Source organism: Neofelis nebulosa, chromosome 10 (assembly GCF_028018385.1).
Source record: "Neofelis nebulosa isolate mNeoNeb1 chromosome 10, mNeoNeb1.pri, whole genome shotgun sequence".
In the NCBI taxonomy this organism is placed as follows: Eukaryota; Metazoa; Chordata; class Mammalia; order Carnivora; family Felidae; genus Neofelis; species Neofelis nebulosa.
The window spans coordinates 104294965-104310653 of NC_080791.1; the positions used below are offsets into that span (position 1 = coordinate 104294965).

At 44.1% G+C, this 15689-nt stretch overlaps 1 protein-coding gene across 4 annotated transcripts; it reads right to left on the minus strand.

The window, feature by feature from the left end:
• Window positions 1–306: 306 nt before the first annotated feature.
• CBLIF (cobalamin binding intrinsic factor) lies at window positions 307–14772 on the minus strand. Of its 4 annotated transcripts, none has more exons than XM_058689122.1 (9): window positions 14633–14772; window positions 13549–13725; window positions 12354–12467; window positions 11781–11921; window positions 9824–10005; window positions 6149–6326; window positions 4587–4788; window positions 1669–1787; window positions 307–545 (listed from the first exon to the last, which is right to left on the minus strand). In XM_058689122.1, exons 1-9 carry the CDS (start codon window positions 14709–14711, stop codon window positions 484–486), a joined length of 1254 nt encoding a protein of 417 aa, XP_058545105.1. In that variant the 5' UTR covers window positions 14712–14772; the 3' UTR covers window positions 307–483. The 4 variants fall into 4 exon arrangements, with proteins under 4 accessions (XP_058545105.1, XP_058545106.1, XP_058545108.1 ...); XM_058689123.1 differs by lacking the exon at window positions 14633–14772 and adding an exon at window positions 14503–14593; XM_058689125.1 differs by lacking the exon at window positions 13549–13725.
• Between the last annotated feature and the right edge of the window lie 917 nt (window positions 14773–15689).

The following is a 15689-nucleotide window of genomic DNA, read 5'->3' on the forward strand; positions in this document are numbered from 1 at the left end:
AGAAGTACATCATCATTTACCTAGTTGTATGGGAGTCTCATATGAAATAATTTTGGCCATTTCACTAAGTGATTTGAAAAGTAGAACTTGGTATAAGAAAAAAAAAATAGGAGATTTAAAAAATATATCATTTCATTTGTAGAAATAAAGGAATGTGTTGGTTAATTAATCAAGATCAGAATGAACTCTAAAAATATCAACTGGGCTCTCTCTTCTCCCCTTACCCTAGGTTTAAATTATGACTGGCAGTCAGTGCCTTGAGAAGCTGGACATTTTTTCACGGGTCACAGATGTTGAGACTCTAGGGAAGTTTGAATCATTTATTCTACACAGTGTTTTCCATGTTTTTTTTTTTTTTTTTTTTTTTACCAGGAATATGGGAGCATTGTAGATTTCCACCTTTTGGCGTAGATTTGAAATGAAATGAACAAAAATTCCGTCATCCTTTGAAGGTGTTTGAGAGAACCTGAAGCCACTTCGTCCTTAGTACTGTGTGAAATTGGCTGTGATGTGCTCATGGTTGAAGGGTATGTAGTCAGCAACGCCTAGAAACAATCAGAGAAGAACATGAGGTAACCGTGGGGGCGTATAAACACACCCACCTCCCAGGGGATCAGCTCATTGTTGGAGGAGTAAAGTCATCACAGAGTGAAATGGGCAGCTCCGTTGGTATGGAAGAGTATGGAACTGAGGTTTAGGGAGTCCTTGTTTCCAGGCTCAGAGTTGCCATGTGGAGTATGTCTTCGGAGAAGCCCCTTAAATTGTGAGTCTCCTTTTCCTCATGTATTAAATTGCATTCATAATATTTACCCTGAAGAAACATTTTCAGCACTAGGAATAATGACTGCCAGATGCCTAATACAGTACCTGACACATAGTAAGTGTGCAGTAAATGGTGGTTACTATTAAACTTGCTTAGTTAAGCCAAATTTAGAGCATTCAAGGTAGAAAGATCTCATATTCATTTTTGAAGATTTTGCAGACAATAAGGAAGGGCAGTGTGTTGAGAACTCTTGTGTTTCAGGACAGGAAGGTTAGATGATGGCGGTATTGATGGCTTCCAAGTTGCCAGGCATTGGAAAGAATGACAATTCCGGGCCCAAATGTTTTTGGATCTCAGAGGCTTTCTGTTTATCATTCTTTCCTCAGAGAAGAAAAGTAATTGGCAGACATAAGAATAAGCCTGATTTAATTTTTTTATGTTTATTTATTTTTGAGAGAGAGACAGAGAGAGACAGAGTGCAAGCAGGGGAGGGGCAGAGAGAGAGGGAGACACAGAATCTGAAGCGGGCTCTGGTCTCTGAGCTGTCAGCACAGAGCCTGATGTGGAGCTTGAACCCATGAACCGTGAGATCATGACCTGAGCCAAAGTCAGACGTCCAACCGACTGAGACACCCAAGCGCCCTAAAAAAGCTATTTTAGAAAGCCAGCCACCTGTTCTATCATCTATCTATCCCATCATCTATCAATCATTCAATCAAATCACTGTATATATATTCATAATATATGTGTATGAATATATATGCATAGTCACTGTATGTGTGATTATCGTATATATACATATGATCTCAATTATTTGCTGATTGAACGAATGAATTAAAGAAGAGAATGAAAGAAAGTAGCCTTCAGACTATGGAAGAGCTTCCCAGATTCCTTTCCTTTCTCACCTTCATCCAAAGGTGTTTTGCCACGAAGGAATTGCCAGTAGGTCCTATGATGAACATTTTCAGCAATATTATTGATGGAGGAGACAACAAGGCCCCAAGATGTCATTGTGGTTTCAAATCTGTAAGAATAAAATCATGTATGTGATTAATATCTCATTTAGGAAAGGCAATAAGAGGTTAAGGTGAAGGGACAGAGACATTCTCTTTATTTTATTTTAGAGAGAGAGGGAGGGAGAGGGGAAGAGGGAATGAGAAACAGATAATCTTAAGCAGGCTTCATGCCCAGCATGGAGCCCAACACGGGGCTCGATCCCATGACACTGGGATTATGACCTGAGCCGAAATCAAGAGTTAGCCACTCAACAGACTGAGCTACCCAGGCGCCCTGGGACAGAGACATTCTAAATGCTTTATACATCAGATAAAATCATGCTCAAAAGATAAATTACAAATGACTAATGAATATGAAATTACTTCACTTAAAATGAAATGAAATTAGCCTGAAGGGAGTTTTTTTTTTTTTAACCTGTCAATAAGCAAATTAAAGAAAATGTAAATGCCCAAATATGGGTGAATAATTACGTGAATCGTGGGATGAATATTCAAGACTGAATTTTTTTGCAATTACAAAATTATATTTTTCAGTAATTTTAAGTGACATTACAAATGCTCCTCCAATAATGTTAAGTGAAAATGTGGGACATAAATTGTACACGAAATAGCTATCCCATCTATGTGATGGATCACAACTGTTTATAATATGCATGGGAAGAAACCACCTACAAAATGATAAAAACATGTCCACAGTGATTATGTTGTGCATGTAGTGTAGATGTTCTGTTTTCTTCTTTATGCATCACCCCCCACCTGTCTACTGTAAGTATTTATGACATTCACAGTCAGAAAAAGAAAAATCAGGCAAAGTTAAAGCTAAGCTCAGAGAAGTAGTAAGGTAGATTCAGAGGGTTGTTTGAAAGCTGAGTATTCTTGGAGTGCAACTTTGATCCCGACCTGGGTATAGAAGTCAGGGAAATTATGGAGCTGGGCTGTGGACAGCAGGCACGACTCCCCGAGCCCAATCCTGTGGGGTAGATTCCACATCCCACTCAGCTTCACTCCCTCAGACTTGGTCAGTCGTTCTCCTTGGCATGTCTCTGCAGGACTGGGGTCATGTCACCTTCCCTTTCAAAGACTCTCCTCTTTTCCTTTCCAGCACCTGGCATGTTCCCTCTGCTCCCTCTGCTATCTTAGTCTTCTCCATTTTTCTCTCCTGCTTCCTCTTTTTGCAAACTATAACCACCTCACAAGGCTTAATTTTCTCCTCTGGATTTATTTCTGTATTCTTCCCTTTATGACAGGGCAGTGGAAGAAATATGAGCTTTACGGTCAAGTCTAGGTTCCTATCTCAACTCTATTAGCTACATGTCATGTGATCTTAGGACTGTTACTTAGCCTCTTTGGGCTTAAGTGGTGCTATGCGTATAATGGGCATGTAGACCTGTCTCATGTTCTTTTTATTTAAAAAAAAAATTTTTTTAACGTTTATTTATTTTTGAGACAGAGAGAGACAGAGTATGAATGGGGGAGGGTCAGAGAGAGAGGGAGACCACAGAATCTGAAACAGGCTCCAGGCTGAACTGTCAGCACAGAGCCCGACGCAGGGCTCAAACTCACAGACCATGAGATCATGACCTGAGCCGAAGTCAGATGCTTAACCGACTGAACCACCCAGGCACCCCTTTTTATTTTTTTTTAATAGGCTTTATGCCCAACATGGGGCTCCAACTCCTGCCCCCAAGGAGCGTTGCATGCTTCTCCCTTCAAAAGCTCCCCAATGCTTCTGTTTTGAACACATACAATTAGACACGTCTAAAGGAATTAAGTCTTTTTCTCTGAAAGACATTCTTTCTTTCTGGTACTCGTATCAAAAGTTTGGAAGCTTCTCTCTCTCTTGCCCCTTGCATCCAGTTCTCACAGAGACCTGTGGAGTTCTCCTCGGTGTGAGTCTGTTTGTCCTACATGGAATCTTCATTACTTCATAGATTCATGACCATAGGCACACCCCAGATTTCCTCCTTGTCTCCCATTCTCAAACCAACTAACATTTTACAACATGACTTTTCTTACTTAAAAACTTGCAATGCTTCTCCATAATGTGGAGTCCAATCTCCTGAGCCTGGTTTTTCAGATTTTTTACATTACCCAGACTATCCTTCTGGATGTTACTTACTTAATTCAGTTCTGTATTCTCTTCTTTAGTCACACTGGACTACTCGCTCCCGGAATTCTTTGCTTCTTCCTGCCTCCGATGCTTCTTCTTCTTTTTTATCTATCTATCTATCTATCTATCTATCTATCTATCTATCTATCTATCTATTTTGAGAGAGAAAGTGCAAGTGGGGAAAGAGCAGAGAGAGAGAGGTAGAGAGAGAGAATCCCAAGCAGGTTCTGCACACTCACCATGGAGGCCATGTGGGGCTCGAACCCACGAATTGTGGGATCATGACCTGAGCCCAGATTGGACGTTTAACTGAGGACATTTAGCCACCCAAACACCCCTTGAGTGCTTCTTTCTAGCCATTCCCTCTTCCTAGAATACCATCTACCCATATCTGCCCTACAGTACTTATCCTTCGAATGTGGTCCAAAGCCCCAAGCCTTTCTGGACTATTCCAATCCACAACAGACTCTCCCCTTTGAATTCCTGTTTGTAAACCTCTATCATATGTTGACTTGGGTGATTTAATGTTTCCTGAGAGCCTTGCCTAGTTGGTAGTTTGCAGGCCTCTTGAGGGGTGATGGGATGAAGATCTGTTAAATTATCAGAAGGGAAAAAAGGTAAGAAAAGGCAGGAGAGAGAGAGAATGGGAATTCAGGCAAGGCCTGGGGGGAATGTGCGTGTCGCTTACAACACTCACTTGAACATGGAGCTTCTGCGCTGGGCTTCCTCTAGGACAACAAGTAGCACCGATCCAGCTTTCACACTGACATTGATGGTCTCATTGAAGTGCAGCTCCACCCCCCTCAGCTGGTTATTGATGGTGTATATGACGGTGATGTTGGATGCTGAGGTGGGAGCAGGGTTGGTTTGGTTGGGGAGGGTTGGTTGCCCTTCATGACCTGTGAAGAGCAAACAGGCCAAATTTGTTAAAGACTATGGGGTTTGTACTATTAGGTGCAAAATCTCTGTTGTTAGCGACTCATCCTAAAAGAAAAACAAACCAAAAAACAAACATTTCAAGGAATGGCAATGATATTGTGTCCTTGGTGGGTTGTTCTGAGGAACTGGTGTGGTCCATGGAGCTCTCATTTCCATTCTAGAGAGTTGTTTTTGGCTGAAGAGCTGACAGCTAGTTTTACAAGGAACATGAGTTTTGTTGAAGGAATTTCCACTGTGAATCTGGAGGCACTGGTAGTGAGTTTCAGGCCATTTAACAAAACACCTGGGCAACTGTAGTGTAGAATGGTAGGAAAGACTCCAAAGCCATCTTGTGAAGGTGGGGAGATCACTGGGAAGCAGTCTAAGGAGTTAGGTGAATGTGGCTGTGCTTGGGATCCGGCTGCTTGATCGCGGTCTGTATAGATTCTGTTCTGAGATAGACAAGGAGCTTAGTCATCTCTGCTTGTCTCGGGAAGTCCATGCAACATGAGATGAATAGTGCTTTATACTAGTGTTTGATAACAAAGAAGAGTTGGCAGTATGTCTACCAAGGACTAGTTACCTCTGGAGTGATAAAATTTTTATGCAGGACTCCCACTTTCCTTGTGTACATTTCTGCAGTGTTTGAATTTTAAGTATCCTTGTATTGTATTTTTAATTGTGTAAAATAGAGATATTTCAAATCAGAGGGTAACGTGCCAGGTTTCCACCCCCATTCCTTTGGTGTGCCAGGAGCACCAAGGCTTCGTATTTAGATCTCCACGTCTGGGCTGAAATGCCAACTCTGTTCTTCTCATAAGTCTCTCAGACCAGATCAGTGATTGGCCATACCTCCTTTGCTTTTGCACTGTATGTGGCTTCTATTTCTATTTAATGCTTATTTCATTCTTCCAAGTGTTGTGGTTTTTGTCTATGTATCTATCTCATGACTTTGTAAAGAGCAGATATCTGAAGATACTGTGTAATGTTTGAGGCATTCATCCCATGAATGAGTGAAGTTATATATCATCTGACTGTTAAGACCATGGACCTTCCCCCTTCACCATCATTTCACTTCACTGTCATCTTCAGCATCATCTTCACCACCTACTATAGTAGGTGCTCATTTAATGTGTACTGAGTGAAGTGGACATGGGGGCTGAACTCTGAGGGCAGGCTGGCACAGCTGTGTGTTAAGACATGACACTTGGGAATTGGAAATCAGATGTGTCTCTGCCTACATAACAAGCCTATATGCCACTTGAAATTGATCCACATATTATTATGGACATAAGTTTCCACTTTATACCACAAGGAAAGGCAGCTGTTTAGAGTTCTTACCAGGGATACATGACACATGGGGCACATCTAGGTATGTCTTGCCTTTCAGGGAAGGGAGGATTTGGGCAATGGACATGGGATTGTGAAATTTCCCCAGCTCAATCTCCTTAAGTATTGTGTCCATGGTCTTCTTGCAGTTCCACTTCTTGGGAGGGTGCTTAGGTGTCACGGAGAGAGCCTGGGGCAGGAGAGAGAGGGAGAGAGAGAGAAGGAGAGGGAGAGATTGGTTGATTAGGCGTAGCTGAGAGTTGGCCTTTATAAGCTTTATAAGGGAAACACTTGATCACTAATCTTGGGGATCATCCAGAGTCCAAAACTGAGCTGCCCAAGGTTCAGGACGATGTCTCTTTTGTTCACTCTGTGTCCCCACCTCTTAGCTCAGTGTCTATCACATAGCAGTCACACAACAAATATTTGTGCAACAAACAGATTTGGGGAACACTATTAGGGCTGCTGCATTTATAGTATGTTTTATATAAAATAGTTCTTAAACGTAGAACAAGGTGAGAGCCGGGCAAAGCAAGCTCCAGGGGCAGCTAGTCTGGAACAGCCTGGCCAGTGAAACATAGGAGAGCTCTTTTGTTTTGTGTTGTCCTGCACACCCTTTGGTGGACTCCTCCCACACTTTGTATTCACATCAGGACTGTCAGCCAGAGGCTCCACAACCCTGGCCACAGGGGTAGATTCATGGCCTGGGCTGGGCTTATCATAGCGTGCCATCCTTTTGGTGACAGTGATTGGTGGGCATACACACCAGACAGAGTCCTTCCCTGATATACAGACACTCAGAGAGAGAAGCATTTCTTTCTTTCCTGCTGGGGGTATTCAGCTGGGACCATGTAAGTAAGCAGTGGGCTGCTGGTGACCATCTTCCTCAGCCACTTTGAAGAAACCATGGAGTAGGAGACAATGAAGAAAACCAGGGCTGAGCGATGAAAAAAGAGTGGTCCCTGAAACCATGATTTGAGTCCTTTCTTCTGGCTGCTCCTGAAATTAATCCAGCTCTGGACCCTCTAGTCTGTATGAAATAGGAAATGCCCATTTTTTTCGTAAGTTATTTGGGTTTCTGTTACTTACAAAAATGATTCTTGCTAAATACACCAAGCAGTTCATTCTACTTTGCTGCGTTTTAGATCTCATTGGGTCAAATAGAAATCATAATTTCTTCCTACCTTTGGAGGTTCATTTGAGGTTCAGATGGGATGATAAGCAAGAGCATTTTGTGATGTATGTTATATAAGCTGTCATTACCATCTCCCTCACTTTAGGGTTGTCTGACCATGACCATCAGAGTATGTCAATGGTCTGAGATTGCTGGTTGGCTGATTCACCTGAATCTTAAAATGGGAAATGAGCAAAGGGGGAGGAGAGTCAGAACTGGCTTTGTAAGCCAAAGGCAGTTGATGAACAACCAGACAGTTTGGATAGGCATGACTATCACTGTTAACTTTGGCAACCATGAGTTGTGGCTCTTGCGAGGGGCCCCTTTACAGGGAAATTTGGTTTAAAGGGCATCAGGTAGGTAGGTACTCCTCAGCAGCCATATCTTGTTCACTTGCTGTATTCAATTCTCAAATCCCAAAAGTAAGATGTAGCTCTTTGGGATAAAACATTACCAATGCCAACACTCTAGAGAGAAAGGACACATTATGCTGTGAGAAGCCATTGATAACTTTGCATGAAGATGTTTATCAGGTCCCTTTCCAAGTTAAATCCCTATCAGAGGAATTTTGAAACCTTTGGAATAGTGATGGAAACAAGAGATGAAACTCTGGAAGAGAGGAAGTGCCACATGAATGCCTAGGGAAACCGTGTGGGTGGCCCAGACCACTTGAAGGGCACTGGCGTCCTGGAAGGTGAAGAATGAAGGCTGAAAAGGGAGAGACTGTGAACAGTTATTGAGCACCGCCTTGTGCTTGTGATTTGTAAAAACTATGCTTGCATCCTTGTTCTGATTGGGAAAGTGAAATTCAGAGAAATTCAGTATTTGCCCACAAGGGTGGCAGATCTGGGCTTCAAACTCAAGTTGTTACATGTCCAGAGCCCTCTGGTTTTTGACACCAGAACATTTTTAATTAGAAAAAAGTTACGCATTAGATGTCTGGCGATTCTAGATTACAGGCTGCTTGAGTAAACTCTAGATGTGTGCCTTAACTCAAGTAGGGAGAGGATATGTCTCCTAACTGATTAGAAATCCACGTGGCCTGTGATATCTGGATAAGAATGAAGTTTTGTCTTTTCATAGGAAAAGCTTTAATTATCAGGCACAGCTTATATCAGAGTGTACCCTGCAGGTGATAAAAATCCCAAACACAATTCACAAGCCGAACTAACAAGAGCAAACCTTTCTCTAAGGTGAAGCAAGTTCATTTTAAGTGAGTCATAGATAAAACCCATCTTATATCCCTTCCAGACTGCCTGTGATACTCCACACAGCTTTCTAGACCTGAGCCCCAGAACTGGTCTCATATGATTCAGCCATGGTAACAAACAGTCTTTTGTTCCATGACAGAATTTCATTCACCATGACATGATACGGAAGCTGACTTTGTTCTCATCAATTGCTCCTAAACATGGCACATGGAGTGGGGACTTGGTGTTCACTCTTACGTTTAACATAAAATGATTTCTAGTCTGTTCATGCCCTTTGGTAATTTCTAATGTGTGGAATCAGGGCCAGTCTCCACTCCTCCCCATGTATGGATTTCTTCCTACCACTGTAGTGTATTAGGTTCAGGGCTGGCATTGTGATTCCGTGGTTCTCTGTTTCCTGGGCTTTCTGAATGGAGAAGGTCATGATGTCGTTTTCCAATTAATTACACTAGGCATTTTGAGACTTTGGAGCACAGACTTCTCAGTTGGGGCTAGAGGATTTGGCCACAGGTGACCCTTTAATTTATGATTCTAGTTGGTTATGTCTCCCCACTATCTTTAGTATGTCTTCCACAGGAGGACGATGCTCTGGTCAACCCTAATCAGTGGAAGGGGGTTGCATTTGGAGATGCATCAAGCAACGTCTCATAGAATCCAAGCCTGGGGATCTGGGTTCCCAGGGAAGCATAGGATTGGGTATGTACTTGGGTACCAGACACACTTGGCTCTGCCATTTAGAGCACTGTGTGAGGTTGAAATGAGATCGAGACTATAAAAGAGCTTGACAAAGGTTAGACATCCAATCAGCTTTAGGTTATTTTCATTAGTCCTTTTGCATACAAGCCCACATTTTTTGGATCACGGTAAAGGGCTAAAAAAAAAAAAGAACACTTGACTGGCAAGATGGAATCAGAAAATTCAATTTTTTTGCGGACTTGTTTTAATATCCTTATATTTTTTATACATCAAATTTTCATCAGTCTGTAAATATTATGAACAAACCGATCATTATCAGTAATAAACTGATATGTTTCTTGGATTAACTTGTATTTTTTTCCCCAAGAATGAGAAAAGAATTCACGTAGTTTTATTTTCACACTTTGCCCATGAAGTAGGGAAGAAATAAGACTCAACCTCCATTTTACCAGTAGAGACACTAAGACATAAGCACCACAAGGTATCTACCTCAGGTTAAACTAGCTGGTCTTTCCCAGAGATGTTAGAAGCCTGGTCTCTTGATCCTACAACCCAGCCTTACCATATTGGCATGGACCCAACAGAGAGCGTTGGTGATGTGTTTACCTGCATGGCAAGGCCAGTACTGTAGATGTCTCCAATGATGCCATTGTCTTTGATCCTCATGCTAATATTCTCCGCGACGTCCTCTAGTACCTGACCAAACAGACTTCTGTAACCTTCCTCTGAACCTACTGGGATCTTGTTGTACATACAAGTCAGAGCCAAGGTCACCATTGCTCCCGTGTCTGTGAATCACAGTGGGGATAAGGCAACCATCACCACAACAATATGAACAAGCAACATTTACTGTGTGCTTATTGTGTTCCAGCTACATGATCTCCTTTATTCTTCAGGACAACCTGTGAAGTAGGACCTATAATCGTCTCCATTTAAGGGATGAGGAAATGGAGGCTCAGAGAGGCCAAATAATGGCCCAAGGCCACACAGCTAGTAAGTAGCAGGGCCAGGATCTGAACCCAGATCTATGTGACTCCACAGCTCATGCTTTTAATTAATGTAGACTGGCACTTGATTCAATCCCATTTCTCTTGTGCTAGTGTTTATCTTTAAAAATGTCACCAATGCTTGAAGGCTGAGCCATCACCACCTCTCATTGAAGCCTTCCCTTGGGCAGCCCTATGCCACAGGTGCAGTCTCTTTCCTGACCTTTTTTATTTTTTAGCATGTGTTGTTTGGACCTGTTTTGCAATGTCAGCACTCGCTGCTCTGTTTCGTTGTTACCGTGCTCTGTGAGCTTCTGGGTGGCGGGAACTTTGCACCCCCCCCCCCCCCCCATGGCACCCAGCACAGGGGCATTTCCATGATTTGCATGGGAAAATGTACGTGGACTGAATGAGCAAGTGCTGGCAGGACAAGACCGGAACACATGCAAGACTTGCCAGATGACATCTTTTCTTTGACTGATCTTCCCCTCCCTACTGGGATCTCCACCTGAAATTTGCATAAACTCATTAAGGAAGACAGTGTTGTTGAAACCAGTGTTGGCAAAGAAGTCCAAACTTCCCAAACTGACAGAGACACCCCAGCAATGCATGAGGCCCCAGACGGAACACAGAGACCCGTCTGCTCTTGACCCCCAGGGACGTACCAGAGCCTTTGTTTCTTGGTCTGAAAGCCTGAAATGAGAGCATTTGCTTGAGACAAGAGAGGTTGTTGAGGAAGCATGGGTAATGGGGTGTTAACCTGAGATACACTCTTGCTTGGAGAGTGGCAGAGGAGAAAATGTGACCATGAACAAGGGGCATACAGCAGTGTCCTCACAGACGGCATCATTCAGAGTCAGGACCTGGTGCCATAGAGGGGAGAAGCTTCCATTCATAAGCAGCCATAAGGTTGCAGAAAGAAGGAATACGATGGTTCCAGTATATCCTTGAAGCGGAGGAGCATCAGTATCTGTTTATGTATTTTAAATGGTTTTTGTTTATTTATTTATTTTGAGAGAGACAGACAGACAGACAGAGAGGCAGAGAGAGATTGAACTCACACACTGTGAAATTGTGACCTGAGCTGAAAACAAGAGTTGGGTGCCTAACTGACTGACCCACCCAGGTGCCCCCAGACAGCATCTGTTCAATAGAAAGAGAATATTTGAATGTTATAAGGAGAAACATTGAGAAGAACAGAGTGTGGAATCACCACTAAGAGAAGGTTCAGTGTACGGCTGAGTCTAGACATTGGTTTAATAATTCAAGAATTTGCCTGGAAATAACTCCTGACTTGGGTGAGTGACATGCTTATTGTTTCCAGTGAAGATTCTGTCATTGTCAAGACATTTCAAGTACCGTCCTGGTTTCTTTGTCTTACTATTTCCCTTTCATTTATTCCTTAATTCACATGTCCAACAAATATTTGTGAAGTACCTCCCATATGTAGACATTTTCATGATCCTGAGCTCTTCCTCCGTGGAGAACTCCCCCTCCCACTGTCCCCTCCGGCCTCCCATTCAGTGCCCGTGATGTTCCCTGCTCAGGGCAGTGCCTGGCAGTGGTGACCGACTCACCCATGTTGAAGGGGGAGGAATTGGCCAGCAGGATCTTGGCAAAGCGGACTGCTATGGGTAAGGTTGTCTCAGGGTTCTTCTGGCACAGTGCCAGGACTGCCAGACTGGGCCCATAGAAGGTTGAAGACTGAGCATTGGGGCCTGGGAAGGGGACAGAGGGCCTCTGTAAGGTTAACATCCTCCAGAATGAGGACGTTCATGAAAAAGGGAAAAGCCAAACCTTTTAAATAGAAATGTTTAGAAAACCTGTCCAAAAAGAAAGGCTCCATATTAGCAAAAGGTAACTTCAACACTTCTCAGAATAAGAATGTCACCCGGCATGAGAAGAGAATAAAAGGGATGAGGCTGTCTTCAGGTGATGGCATAAGTCTGTGTCCCTGGGGACAGTGGTCTTCTCTAGTTCACTTGGAATCGAAGTGAATATCTCGCAGTGGGATGATCTCAGGGATCCTAAGCAAAGGCAGCTGTGTTTCTTCCCTCACTTTCCATTCCCCCATCTCTTTCGTTCTAGGCTTAAAATTCTCAGGAAAAATCATTTGCCTCACTCTCCCCTCCCTTCTGATGAGCTCTTACTTGAAGGAGCCCAGTTTTCCATTTGTCTGTGTAGAATCGAAACTTTATTCCCAGGGTCTCGGCAGGAGGAGGTGAGGGCCATGACAGTAAGGGCGAGCTGGCCAATGGTCAGGTCTGTGGAGGAGAGAACAAAAGGGTTACAAAGGTATTGTCAGGGAAGAGTGTGCCTGGCACCAGGGCTGAACTCTCTGCCTTTTGTCCAGATCATTGAATTTTTAATAGTGTGATTAGATAGGGTTTTTTTTTTTAAAGATTTTATTTTTAAGTAATCTTTACCCAACATGGGTTACACACTCACAACCCTGAGATCTAAGAGTGCTTTTCTGACTGAGCCAGCCAGGCACCACCTAGATAATTTTTTGATCTCTCCTTTTTAAGGAAAGAAGTGTGGACAAATTCTCAAGGAATGTTTACTCTGGTGACCACTCCGTGACTTGACAACTTCATCGAGAATCTCTGGTGTCTGTTTAGAAAAGCAGCAAGAACACCCATACAAATTCATACCTGAAAATAACTTTAACTTTATTGTCTCACTTGATTGTCAGGGCTACTCCTGGGAGGTAGGCAGTACAGAGATCTGATTATTACTGTCATTCTTATTATGACTATTAGTGTCCTTGTTATTAGAATCGTCTACATTTTGCAGATGCGTAAGTGAGGTTGGTCAGGATTCGTGACCTGTTCAAGGTCACTGAGTTACTTTTATTTTTTAAAGTAGGCTCCACACCCAGTGTGGAGCCTAAGGCAGGGTTGAACTCAGGACCCTGAGATCAAGACCCGAGATGAGATCAAGAGTTGGATGCCCAACTGACTGGGGCACCTGGGTGGCTCCACCCAGCTGGGTGGCCCCAACTGACTGGGGCACCATGGAATTAATACGTGGTATAGAGCCAGAACTGGAAGCCTGCTCTTTTTACATCTGATCTAGAGCTTTTTCATTGTTGCTGCCCTCTTCTGCGAATGCTCTGACTTCATATGCATTTCTTTCCAGGTTTGTAGGGAAAGGTATTTGGGTGATTCAGGTACAATCGCAGGTGGCATGGGAGTAAGGGGTGTGTGGAGCCAGGACCTGGGGCTGGAGAATCAGGGAGAGGATTCAGGTGTAATCTCAGGTGGCATGGGAGTAAGGGGTGTGTGGAGTTAGGACCTGGGGCTGGAGAGTCAGGGAGAGTTCAGAGGGGCTCTGACTTCTCACCGGCTATGTCACTGGCCATGAGCTTGTAAGTCAGGAGCTTCTGGGCCTCCACATTGTAGGCTCTGGCTAGATTCATGGCGATCAGGATGCTGGGATTTGGGAAGGCTGAGCTGGTCACAGAGTTCTCCATGAGCACTTGTATGCCATTAACCAAGGGCTGCTGTGCTGGGGGGACAGCTGAAAAGAGAAGGGCATTAACTAACCCCCTACCCTCTCTCTCATCTCAGACACATGTTTCCTGTGAGTCAATCAGAAGACAGGATTAGCATTGGTACCTTCCAGGATGCCCCCATGTAGGGATGATTATTAAAGAAAAAGGAGAAAACCTTGAGATTTTCCTCTGAGGCCAATTAACCCAAACATCTTCTCAACCCTTATCTTTAAGAAAGTGATTTCTCACTTAGTGACTTCAAGCAATATGATTCATGGGCAGTTCATATTATTTCCAGCACATCCCTCAAAATCATGTTTTCCTTGCATTTTTTTCCCCAGTCTGACATGAAAAATATGGAAGACTTGGGATATGACCAGTCCTCAGCGAGTACCCATATCCCCACTAGCAGTGGCACGAGGTCAGAACAGCTCTGAGCCTCTCTGTCTGTGCCACCAGCCATCATTCCTGCACCAGGATTTCAATCTCTCTTAATGTGAAATGCATAGCCTTTGGGGCACCTGGTTGGCTCAGTCGGTTAAGCATCTGATTCTTGATTTCAGCTCGGGTCATGATCTCACGGTTCATGAGATTGAGCCACGAGACCTGCTCCATGCTGAGGGTGCAGCCAGCTGGGGATTCTCTCTCTCCTGCTCTTTCTGCCTCTTCCCCACTTGTTCTCTCTCTTTCTCTCTCTCTCAAAAATAAATAAATAAACTTAAAAAAAAATGCATAGACTTCCTTCTGGAAGAACTTACACTATGCAGCTAGGAAAGATGAACCAAGCACTCTCCCTGACTCACCCACTTGGAACTCCTACAGTGGTTGCTGTTTCCAATCACTTTCTCCTCAGCCGACCTCAGCGTGTGAGGTTTGCCCCTGTCCCTGGGGTCACGGCTTCCCTGACTTCTCTGGAGGAAACACTGTACTCACAACATGAGCCCTGGGTTTGGGTGCTGGTCTCAGCCACAGCCCAGAGAAGGTTCAGGAGGTAGAGGATGTACCAGGCCATCCCACTCTCTTCTTGTCCTGTCTATGGGTCCCGGGCCCAAATCCTAGTGTTTGAAAGTGGAGTGTTTCTCTCGTTTCTCTTATATATGCTTCTCTTTGTAAACCAGTCGGCCCTCCCCTCCCTCCCAGCCACTCCTAACCACTTTTGCTGACCTGTCTCTCCCTGAGGGAACTAATTTCCAAACGCTTATCTAACTAGTCTAGACCCTGCAAGGTGTGTGAAGGTGACTTCTAGCTGGCACCGCCAGTATGAGACGCTTGGGGCTGGGGGTGCAGTGAAGGCAGTGATGTCCAAGTGCCCTTTCCCACGATCCTGGGCCATTAGATCAGGAACTTGGCTGGTGAGTGAGCGAGTATAAACGGGCCTTCCTCCTGGGACTTCAGACACCTGCTCAGACCACCTCCTGTCTGGCTTTTTTTTTTTTTTTTAATGTTTATTTTAGAGAGAGAGAGAGAGAGAAAGAGCGAGCAGGGGAGGGGCAGAGGGAGAGGGGGACAGAGGATCTGATGCAGGCTCCACACTGACACAGCGAGTCCAATGCAGGGTTTGAACTCATGAACTATGAAATCATGACCTGAGCCGAAGTGGGCTCAACCCACTGAGCCACCCAGGCACCCCTGTGGCTGTTCATCAGCAACCACTTCCCCGAGGGCCAGGCAGTTCCTAAGGCACTGCCTTACTTATGGTTCAAGGGGCATGCTTTACAACATACCCTTTCATGCAGTCGGGGGAGGGTCTGCTAGGTGGAGGCGGGTTTTGTGCGGTTAATAAGTCACTGTGACCTGGGTCCCAGCCTTGGCTCTTGGAGGCTGTTTGACTTCAGGCAAGCAATGGACCTGAGTTTCCCAGAAATTGTTTTATTTGATTTCTTTTTCCTTATCTGGGGACAAAGCAGTTTCAAACACCCAAGGCTTTCAGGTATTATCTTTTAAAGTAAGAATTAGAAAGTTGGCGGGGGGGGGGGGGGGTGGCGCCTGG

What these genes read in the sequence shown, in the direction of transcription:
- CBLIF (XM_058689122.1), bottom strand. Translation starts at nt 14,711, where the DNA reads ATGGCCTGGTACATCCTCTACCTCCTGAACCTTCTCTGGGCTGTGGCT. An exon ending in CATGGCCAGTGACATAGCCG is followed by an intron (nt 12,468 to 13,548) that starts GTGAGAAGTCAG and finishes TCTCCTCCACAG; the next exon opens with ACCTGACCATTGGCCAGCTC. An exon ending in GTACTGGCCTTGCCATGCAG is followed by an intron (nt 6,327 to 9,823) that starts GTAAACACATCA and finishes CTCCTGCCCCAG; the next exon opens with GCTCTCTCCGTGACACCTAA.